The following is a 12,103-nucleotide window of genomic DNA, read 5'->3' on the forward strand; positions in this document are numbered from 1 at the left end:
ACACAACACACACACACTTCACGCGCCACACACACACACACACAACACACACATACGCCACACGCACACACGGCCACACACACACAGCACGGCACGCGCACAGCCGCACGCACACACACAACACACACGCACACACACACACACACACACACACAAACACACGCACACGCACACACACACGACCACACACACACACACACACACGACACACACAACACACACACTATATATATATATATATATATATATATATACGGATGTGGATCACGTCTGTGACAGCACAGAACGTAAACAGACCCGCAGACCGGAAAATACCCGCATTCAAATTACACACGAGGCGCGCGCGCCTAAACATTGACTCTGGATATGTGAATGTGTGTGCGTGTGTGTGTGCGTGTGTGTGTGCGTGTGTGTGTGTGTGTGTGAGAGAGAGAGAGAGAGAGAGAGTGTGTGTGTGTTTTTGAAGACCGCATAAACAACACACACAGACGCACGCACGAATGAATACAGGTGTACGTATGCACAACCACGCACGCACGGACGCACACGCATGATAGGCAACCTTGAAAATGGTATAACTGGACGTGAAGCATGGTCAGCACAAATAAGCCATATCGGAAAGTCCCCGCCAAGAAAAGAGGGGTATAAACAGCCCTTTTATAACATGGGTAGTATAGGACTATTCTAGGTTAACGACGTACTAGTGTAGAAGAAGACGGAGGCTGAGTGAGGGACAGGGGAGGGAAGGGATAGGATGGGAGGAGGTGAAGTCGCATATCTTCTAGTTAACAGTACTATAAACTTGTGTTCGCTGCTGTCACACTATTTGCTACAAGAAAGATTAAAAGAGATATCGAGGTGGTCCATTTCCAATTTTTCGATTAAAAATTCCATTTTTCAGTTCCCTGTTAATTTCGTTTTCCTGCGCCCCGATTGACTTCTCTTCCCGGACAACGGCTAGCTTAGGCCTACCCAGTATTTCCTGGTTCCCAGATATTTAAAATGGTTCAATCCCGCGTCCCGCGAATAACCGTTCGCCCCTCGCGGCAACGCTCGCTGCAACCCTCGCACGGTCACTACATATAAACGCTGCTGGGGGGGGGGGCGTAGAGCCTCACATCAGCAGCCTTAGCAGCTAACAGGTGAGCAACTGAAATAATTAATACTGCTCGCCACAAAAGCCGGCGCTACCGGCGCTATACCTATCACCCGCGTCGCTTGCCGAGCTGATTGGAGCATGAGATGGTAGCATTTCATCGCGAGCGCTGCTGGATGCTGTCGAGTCAAACTGCATGCAGTACACTCACTGATCTCTATAATATAATCATTATATTATAGAGATCAGTGAGTACACTCAGGAGTCAGGATACGAGATTGAGCACATGAGCGAGAGCGCCATCTGTCGTGGAGTTTGCTGTCGAGTGTGCGTGCGTCCACGCTGTGCTGTGCTGTGCTGTGCTGTGCTGTGCTGCGCTGCTGTGAGAGTTCACTCACTCGCAGACTGACGCATCACTCGCACGGTCGTCGTTGCAGCGTCAGCGTCGTTCGTGATAGCATCGCGCTCCGCTCTCTCGCTCCGTGACACGTGTCCGGCAACAGCGCGTTGCCGACGCACCGCTGCATGGCCGCGGTAACCCAGACGTCGGCTACAGATTCGTCTCGCGGCGGGGACGAACGCGATGGAACTGCGTCTCCGCAAATTCCGCTGCTGCGCCTGCCTGCTGCCCGGCGCGCTCGTCGCTCTGGTGTTGCTGCTGAACGCGCACCTGAAAACCGGTTTCGATCCAACCGGATTCGGTCAGTGGTCGTGGCGGGCGCCCGCTCTCGGATCGTTCTACATGTCCGGCGCCGCCGGACGAACGGTGACGCGGTTCGACTGTCGGCAGATCTTCGACGGCAATGAGACGGAGATCGCGCGGGCCGTCGCTCACGCCGAGAAGCATCCGCTGCCGCCGCTAAACCTCACCGAGTTCCTACTCTCGCTTAGCGACTGCGACGCGTTCCGGACGCGCCGTGGATATCCGAGCGAACCGTTCTCGGACGAGGAGAGACGGTTTCCGCTGGCCTTCACGTAAGTGGGTGTTAAGCACGCAAGTTCAAAGTTGAAAATGTTTTTTTTCAACTCGAAATTTTTTCAACTCGTTACTCATAATTTATTTGTATTGTGGAGGTGTCGCCGTGTGAGCGTCCGTATGTGAGATAGATAGGCTGAATATTGCAAGGTAGCTTCAAATAAACGCCCATGCATCGAAAGACTATCTTTGAGTTAATTGTATCTTTCTGTGAGTTTGCGCACAGTGTGAAATTAAGTTCCCCAGCTGGGACTCGAACCCGGAATCCCGGTGAAGGAGACGGCTGTTCTAGCAATTAGTCCACTGCGCCGTTAATGGTACACCCATGGATTCACACGTACGTGATGTTAATCTGTACGCACCGCCATCTATTTATGAATTGAATTTTTATGAATTATTAACTTTTTAACTTTTTAAAATTTTAAGAGACGTGCTGATTCTGAAAATATCTTTAGTTTTCCGCTAGGCTGCGGAGTTCTCTAGTTATGCGAGTACGAACTAATTCGGCTGAACAACTTTATATATATAGATATAAACATTTGTGTTCCATGCCGTGATGAAAGAAGGGTACATTAACCTGTGCTGATTTTCCAAACGATGTAATATGTAACATATGCTCACATGTTTGGTAAAATAATCGCGACTGTGTGTTATCTATCGGATTTATCTTGTTTGTGCGGTAAAACCTCTCCCGATCATATCAGGAGTCTATCAATAGTCTATTGATAGACTCCTGATCATATGCCAGCTGTCAAGCATTGATCGCTACCATACAGTATAGTAGCCGACACGATGCACACGAAGACCTGCAATTTTGTGGTATTTTACAAGAAAAATACCCCAGCGCAGTAAACTATATTCAAACATACGATCTTACGTTCGCGTACATTCGTGTGTTCTATCTCTCCACACTTTCATCGCGTGTTCTAAGAACTACGTACTTTCATCGTGTGTTCTAAGAACTACATACTTTCATAGCATATTTTAGGAAGGCCACACGTTCGTTGTGTGTTCCAAGAACACCACACTTGCATCGTTCTAAAAACCGAACACCTTTCATCGCGTAAGGTCACACGACTCAGCCCCATGCAAAGTCGCTCGCTCGTTAACGATACGACCCGATACAGCTTATGCGTACGTAAACGTAATCCTATATGAACAAAATTTTTTTTGTAAAAAAGCCAATCAAAATCACTCACTCCTCCATTAATATCGTGGTTAGGCTCCTGAAAATCACGACTTTAACTAGATCCACATTAGGTGAAACCGAATTTACCAGAGACGCAATGCCATGAGTAGGAATGACGCTCCATTTGTACATTTCTGGTCAAAATATTCTCACACAGTTAGCCCTACTCAATAAAGCACGACACATCGGCTCCTCATCTCAACCGCACAAATCTTAGTTTTCAATCATATTATACCCCAACCGGCCTATATTTCTACATTGCAGTATACATGTTGCCACGAGAACGCAGCTAGCGATTCTATTCACGTCTCTGTTTACGTACGCCTGATGTTGTCGTATCAGGAGTGTCATAATATGATAATATTATATATGTGTGTGTATTATCAGTGTCTTTTTTTATGAGTATATGAGTGTCTATATATTATGAGACTCCTGATCGTATTTCAGCATTCTCATGCGAAACGAGGTCGACCAGCTAGAGCGGCTGCTACGCGCCATCTACATGCCGCAGAACTCCTACTGCATCCACGTCGACGGCAAAGAACCGCTGCCGATCCACGACGCCGTGCGGCGGCTCGCCGCCTGCTTCCCGAACGTCAAGGTCACCGACCCGTTCATCATCCTTTATACGGGCGTCAGTCAGTTGACGTCGGAGCTCGGCTGCCTGCGCGACCTGTATGTCGCCGACGCCGCCTGGAAGTACTACCTGAACATCGCCGTCTCCGAGTTTCCGCTGAAGACCAACCGCGAGCTGGTGAAGATCTTCGCGCGCTATGGCGGCCGCAACGAGCTGGAGAGCTTCCTGTCGCCCCTGACGGCGCAGCGCAGCAAGTACCGGTACGTGCACGTGCACAACCGCAGCACGGGCGTCACGCGGCTCGTCAAAACGAAGGTCGCCAAGACGCCGCCGCCGCACGCGCTGCAGCTGTGGAAGTCGAGCCGCTACGTGGCGCTGAGTCGCGCTTTCGTCGAGTTTGTGCTTACGAGCCCGGCGTCGCGCGACCTGCTGGTGTGGCTCAGCGACACGGCCTCTCCGGACGAGTCGTGGTGGGCGACGCTCAACTCCAATTGGCAGATCAAGTCTCCTACTTATGCAAAAGGTACGCACATACGCAAGCACGCACGCGCGCACGCACACATGTACGCGCACACACACGCGCACACACACGCGCGCGCATACACGAACGCACACATGCACGCATACATATTATATATAATATATCTATAAACATCTATAGTTTTCACCCCACTCGCTGTATGGCCGAACGATATTTTTTAGTCTGAGAGTACGATAAGAAAGTGGACTGAAATCATGGAGTACTGAGTTTGCTACAAAGAAATTACTGAAAGTGAGTAATTGGATTGAAAGACTTCGCCACCCGGCGCGCACGAGATGCGGCTCGCGTTGCTACAGCAACGGACGATGCGGTCAATTATGTATGTGCATCTGTGGTGGCAACGGCGAGCGCGCGAGAGATCATGAAATGCGCTCATTTTTTTCATACGCGTCGTCTTCCCGAGGCGAATTCGGTCTTTTTATATGCGAGTACAGGATGCGTCCAACAGGAGGCCGACTGCCGTTTGCAAACGATGTTGACGCGACGTGACGGAGACGGCACGGCACGTGCGCTGAATAGAATTTGCAACACTGTATATTCAATCGCAAGTGCATTGCGGTCAGATGCGCAGACGATGTACTGGGGGATCTATACGTAGTCTTACCGAGCCATGTAACTCATATTAAAGACATAGTAGGTCCATCGATTATGCAACGTTGACGAATGCTAGAATAACTGGCACCTTGTGTAGTTAATAAGTACATTACCTTATAGCCAAATGCGTATTAGTTTGTCCAATATCACTGCTGGTTACTAAGAAATGTCTAATTGAAATCCGTAAATTTGGTAATCTGGCGCCAACGCTAAATTGCTTGCCAACCAAATAAGCCTCAATTTCGGTTCGGTGACCTCACATGTTGCTACAGGATGTTGAGCAGGGAATTGTCCCAGGTAAATTGTTTGCCTAGTGACAGCAGTTGTAATCAGTATTGAGGCACAAGTAAATACCCTTGGTTGCTAATGAATGGGTACCCACATGTCTTCAATTTCGGACACAGGTGTATTCGTTTGACCAATATACATAAATACGTGTAGTGTGGTCTGCTTCCCATGTTTAGTCTGTGGCGTGGTTAGTTCGCAATCCCCACATAGTGTTGGCCCCCAACATGCACAGCCTACTTCATTATCACGAGCGTCCGTGATTAGTACGTGGATTCCACATTCATTACAATCAGAGCTAGCATAGGGCCTACTGTTATGTATACAGTTACGGCACTGTACTATCAGGATGGTACTATCGCTAGCGTGCCAGCTGAGCGGCAGCGTGCCAGCTGAGCGGCAGCGTGCCAGCTGAGCGGCAGCGTGCCAGCAGCAAGAGCTTGCAATAGCTGGAGATGATCTCCCAGCGCGCAGAGATACTGCCTGAACTTAATAAACACGGACGCTCGTGATAAGGTAAAATGACAAGGTAAGGCTATAACGTTTTATCGGGGCTGTCCGTTTATAGTCCGTGGGCGTCCGTCAGTTTTCATTCGTGTGTTCTGCACCATTTACGTGTTTCCCATTTCATAGTGTAATGAACTTGCTGTACGCAGGTTCGTACGATTCGTCAAATTGGGTTCTAATATCCTTTTCACATATTATATGTTGCTTGTAATCTCAAGATCTTCGTATATTCATTTATTCCCCAAGAGTAAAACCATAACGTACGGAATGCGCACTCAGACCACAAGGATCGAAATCACTGACGGCCGAGCATACGTGCAAAAAAGTTCGGTGCACTATAATCTGTATGACACCGCTTCGCCGGTTACGGCCGGTCATAGCCGGTTGGAACTGTCAACAACGGATTTATTTGACCGCGGATTTCAATTGGGCATTGCTTAGTAACCAGCAGTGATATTGGGCAAACTAATACGCGTTTGGCTATAAGGTAATGTACTTATTAACTAAACAAGGTGCCAGTTACTGTAGCATTCGTCAACTTTGCATAATCGATGGACCTACTATTCCTTTAACAGTGTGTATGCGCGTATTGACAACGCACGGATCCTAAAAACAGGAGGAATATTAACCAGATGGTTTAAGTTGCCATCTAAGGTTCAAGCTTCACGTGACGAAATACACCATGAGTCGTGGGTTACTTCTTCTGCGAAAATTTGTTCGGGAAAAACACCCAAATTTCCCGTCTTATTGTTTGTCTTGTGAAACATTATTATCCTGCCCTATATTAACGTGTCCTAAATCAATGCCCCATTTGCTGAAACTTCATCGAGTACTAAGAATTCCTAGTTCCCCGAAAACCTAATAATCTCCCCCCCCCTGCCAAGTCGTGTGCTTGACGACATATAATAGTGATTTTTAGAGCATATCGGATTTGGAAAACTCTTTCCTACTTGATAACAAAGACTTCAATGGCTGGCACCATGCTGCAGTGGAGAAATCTATCTCCGGCCTGCTGTGCTGCCACGTTCTTGCGTGGTTCGTCGCATACGCCCTGCTGTGGCTGTAGTAGTAAAACGTGGTTTCTAACGAGTGCACGCAAGCTTTCAAATGCCCGCCGATAAAATGTCTTTCATTGAACAATCGATTTAAAATCGTGCGCTTTCATCCCCCGATGTTCGTTTCATAAGATATGGACCAGTTGATGCAATGATTATGCGATGATTATGCGGTCATATACACCGCCACTGTCAATCATTCGGTAGTTCCATAGTAAGCGGCGTAATACGTTGACGATACCTGTCTAGTAGTCAGTGTCATTATGTAAATTAACCAAATTGACCATGGCTATGAACTGGGCAGAAATATTTCCATAACTGCTCTGTTGTAAACGTGCTACTGCAGTTTGTTATGTAGAGGGTGGGAAGCGCTGACACTCAGAAAATGGAATGAGGAAGTCGCAAACGACGGACCACAAAACGAAGAAAGTTTACAGTTACTTAGTAATGGGAGTGCAGCAGATCGAAATTTAGTGTAACCAAATAAAACCATTTAAGTCATACATTTGCAATTATACATTACATTTATTCAATTACATTTTAGATTACTCTTTTATTTATTTTAAATTTCTTTAGTAGGCTTACATTATCTCTTACATAAAGGGCGAGTCGTTTTTCGGTCTGTCTGTCTATCTTCTCCCTCCCCGTAAGAGGTCACCCCCAACACGATATATATTCTGAATCAGCATGACGCGACGACAATTTTAGGCCAAAAAATAAACAAAATAAAAAAACTAAAAAAATCTCAAATTACAATTAAAATTATTTTTTATTTTCATAAATGTCCGTAGCCTTGGACGTTTTGGTTAGATGGGTTCGCGGCCCCACTGTTTCTGACAGGCGGTGCGAGTTTAGCGCTAGGGACCAGTCTACTTCCTGGCTAGCATTGGTTTATAATTTTATGACGTAATGGAGTGTCGCCAGCGAAAGTCACTGGAAAATAGAAACGTTTCTAAATATTTTGTCATCGAGGTTGTCGTCGGTCGTCGTCGCGTCAGTGTGCAATGGCTCATAGAAAACAATAGTTTCTAATTTTCGGAAAAGTCGTTGTCGCTGCAGTGTGTCTTGGCCTTAAGACATGTGACATAATGTGTCTATAATAGCTAGAATTTATAGAATTGTAACTGAAATCGTTCGCTCCATATGATAGTTAGTACACGTTCCTACCGGTCATAGCATAATAGCGGGAGTGGGCGGGGTCTATTTTTATCTTCCAATCTCAGGTCGGAGCAATTCCTCTGTTTAGACGCATGTATCAGCATGACGCGACGACCATTTTAGGCCCCCCAAAAAATAAAAAAAATTCAAAAACTACAAAAATCTCAAATTACAATTAAAATTATTTATTATTTTCATAAATGTCCGCGCGGTCGCGCTATATACCCTCCTACTAATTCACTGCTCATCCATCGAGTGCATGTTGTTTGCATTTTTACCCCGGGCATCGCCGGGTAGCCCAGCTAGTACTCTCCTAAAGGGATCATATCTAGAATATGGTGGCGGTGGCATAGAGTATGGCGCAGGGTCTGTTTCGGTATCGGCTTCCTTCCTTTGTGCATAGAACGCACACTGAGGACGGAGGTCCGACTCATGGAGTCCAGATTACAGGACCCAGCGGCCTATACCGCCGAACTGGTGGACGGATGGTGGTGCCGGCGCAGGAATCCAGCGCATACGGTCTCGCGCCAGACCGCTGGTCGGCTGGCTCCGTCGTCGGGATTCCGGTGGTCTGCGGGCCGGCTGACTCGGTCGTCATCGGCAGGCCACGCCCCCGGCCATCGTGATGCCGCCGCCGACTGCCGGTGTGGCCGAGAAAAGGTTTCCACAGCCGCGACCCGCTGTGGAATACCACGGGACGTAGAACTCGGACGCGTAGCCATCGCTTCTTGTGGCACTCCCTCTTCCATTTCAATAGTGTGGTCGTAGCTGGTGTGAAAACAGATTAACAACTATAGCGTACCGGTGTGCACACAAGGCGTAAGCATATGATGCTGAAAATGTGTACATGGTCAACATTGCGATACTGACCCGGCTACGGAGACCACTGTAAAAGCATAAATTTGCACAGAATACATAATCAATGTACAACTAACGTACAACGTACCCTAGGTCCGCAAGAAGTGAACAACCAAGCCTTAACCAGCAATTATGAAGAAACGAATGAAATGTGCATTTATATACCCCGGGCATCAACCACAAGCCGCTAAGTCACTCTTCGAAACTCCATTATAGACGGATTGCGACAGGCGTATCCGGTTCCGGAACAGGAGATGGTAGGAATGTAGCGTATATAACGGCTCTCACTGGGATTGAGTTGATGGTCGGAAGACAGCAGGCGGGGAATACTACGGGGCGAGCAGACGACGCTCATTTCGGCTCAACGGCCATCAGTTACATCCGTGTCGTAGCAATTTCGTGTGCGTCTTCAACACGGCGCCTAAAGTTACGGTCGTGTTGACAAGACTTGCATCCAACAAGTCTATACACGTCTTACATACAGAATCAGTAACCTGCTAAAGCGACTGCTGAGATTGTAGCTCACATGAAGGTGCCGCATCGAAAGGCGGGACAGTGGCAGAAAGGTAAAGTGGCAGTGGGCGCTCACGGCGGACATGAAATATTCCGTATACTTACCCCCAGTACGTCCCTTATATCACTTACGTTAGTACGGTGTCTCTTCACGTCGTTATAATTAAGAACGTTATATTAACGAATTAAAGAGACAGGGACGGCAGGTAATCTAATTCTCGCTTAGTCGGCTCTTCGCTCCGCCACGTCGTGCGTGCGGTGGAGCAAACGGGCAACGTATAGAGGGTTCCGCGACTTGGTCTAAAAATAGCAATATTACCTACAATCCCGTGCCGCCAGCCATACCGGTTACAAATAGAGCAAACACGCGTCGCGTATAATGTGCCACTCTGCACAATCAACCGATTTTACATTGGCTATAGTGTTATTATTGCAATAGACATTAGAAGTAAGAGTATCCAGATTTATCAGACAGGTTTATCAGCGTGGGTTTTAGGTGCTACAATTCAATGAGGCTGCCATACAGTCGGGAGATTCGTAGATTGAGCAGATTGAAAGATTGCAACACATATTATGTTCATAGACTTGAGTTTGTTTACATCGTGAGAGTTCAGAAATTTCACCGATTTTACTGCATCTACTCTAGCTATCAAACGCAGCTTTTTATAATAGCTAGTGTATGCACGTTTGTCGACTGTCTGTGGTGTACGTAGTATGGACAAGTACTTTGATTCACTAGACAACGTAGTCAAAGCACGCTATCTCGAGAAAAATGCGTGCATTGGGAATCGACACCCGTACGAGAATGGAGCGAGGACCATAACTTGTGCCCATCACGTACTTATTAGGATCTCGTGAATTGACTATCTAACATTCTAGCCGAGTCAATTTTATACTCTCAAGGACTTTCAGAACCACAAAAGTCTGGATGCCTACGATCGACTGTTCTGCGGTTGGGTTAGTGGTGTATATCGGTGAACAGTGAGAGTCCCATCTACGTTATCCGAGCACGTGTTATACACTCCCTGTCTCTGATTATACCGGCCATCTCTCTATCCGTGCATGGATCACGATGCGATAAATGGGACAGGCATCATGTCAGCACACTGTAATTGTAAAGCCGGGCTTGGTGAATTCTGTTCACGTCATGTTGCCTCGGTGCTATTTTATGTAGAGTATGCTACACGTGCAAGAAAAATCACCACCCCACTCAAACAGCTGCCTACTGGATGCCGGCGATATATGTATATAAGCGTAAATGTGTAGCGGCGTGCGCCGTGCGTGCGGTGTACCTGTGTGTTGCAGAGGAGCATTTGACCGGCATTTACAGGTAATTATCGGCAATACTATGCGAAAGAGAGTAGAGAAACATTAAGACATTGGTAGTAAATACATTTCGTGTTTATTCAGCATTGCTTTTTTATTGAAATTGCTCCAAGCGTCTGTGTTCCGCCTGGTCTCTCGTCACTTTACCTTGTGCTGTGATCACGCTAGGCAGCCTAAAAAAGCTGTGTGGCTCTCTCTGATACCGATTGCTGCAGTTGACAACACCGCAGGAGAGCGGCGTTGTGATGCATTTGCTTAATAGGCGAATATAAAATGAGCAGAGGTGCGTTGCTCAATGTACTTGTACCATGCCTGAACTGGTTTCTGTATCCGTCATGGCCGGCGGCGTTGCATTGTGGGTAATATGAAATATCGCGGAACCCTCTATACTAGCAGCTAATCTGTCTAAACATGGCGTCTCGTTCGTGTGTTGCAGAACGGAAACGCGACGACCGCTACGTGGCGCGCGCCGTCATGTGGCAAGGCGACGGCATGACGTGCCGCGGCAAGTACGTGCACAGCATCTGCGTGCTCGGCGTCGGCGACCTGCCGACGCTGCGCACCTACTTCGGGCCGAAGCTCATCGCCAACAAGTTCCAGCGCGACTACCAGCCGACGGCCTTCGACTGTCTAGAGGAGCTGCACGTGAACCGCACGCTGCGGCCGCGAGAGCTCGACTGGGGATTCTATGACCGACTGCTAAATCTGAAGCCCTACGAGCTGCCGTATAGCTCGTGACGTTGACGCTGTGCGCGCGTGTACGTGCGGGCGTGCGTGCGTGCGTGTGTGCGGGTGCGTTAGCTCCGAGATGCGCGCCAGAGCGCGAGAAATGGAAATGGCTTAACTTCAGGACCGTAGCCAGAGTTAATTCCCAGCCGGAGGTTGGGGATGGTGTTTTGTGACCTGAGTCAAGTCGAATGTCTTTGCGGCTTCAAGAAATATACGGCATGAGGGATTAGTTCGTTTTTTTTTATTACCTTTACGTTAGGGTTATTTACTTTTAGGCATGTTTTTTTCTCTAAATTTTTTTTTCGCTACTCTCTATCCTCACCGAACCCTCGGAGCCAACGGTCCTGCTTCATCCCCTATTAGCCTCAGAGATTCGTGTTTCCAGTATCTTGCATGCCAGATACCGGCAACCCATCTGCCAGACTCTGTGACAAGGATCTCCGTCATTGGAGACAACCATCTACAGGTCTTACGTAATACCTTGTTATTATGGATATCTATGATATCTCGCTAGGCGTAACAGAATTTGCGCTGTCAGGTGCTTCAGTCACCTGATTAAAGTTTTTTTGGCGAGAGTTTGGCAGACACACCTGAAGCGCGGAAAAACAACTCGACGAAGACACATTCGGGAGCGAGGAAAATCTATAGTGTACGCTAATTTAATTTCAGCAACTCATCACCTACTCTGTAGAGGCGTGT

At 47.6% G+C, this 12,103-nt stretch overlaps 1 protein-coding gene across 1 annotated transcript; it reads left to right on the forward strand.

Moving 5' to 3' along the window:
* The first annotated feature begins 1,369 nt into the window (after positions 1-1,369).
* On the forward strand, positions 1,370-11,413 carry LOC106813956. Its single transcript, XM_014818205.1, has 3 exons — positions 1,370-2,071; positions 3,709-4,361; positions 11,112-11,413. Exons 1-3 carry the CDS (start codon positions 1,680-1,682, stop codon positions 11,411-11,413), a joined length of 1,347 nt encoding a protein of 448 aa, XP_014673691.1. The 5' UTR covers positions 1,370-1,679.
* Positions 11,414-12,103: the final 690 nt, after the last annotated feature.

Source organism: Priapulus caudatus, unplaced genomic scaffold (assembly GCF_000485595.1).
Source record: "Priapulus caudatus unplaced genomic scaffold, Priapulus_caudatus-5.0.1 Scaffold849, whole genome shotgun sequence".
NCBI lineage: Eukaryota > Metazoa > Priapulida > Priapulimorpha > Priapulimorphida > Priapulidae > Priapulus > Priapulus caudatus.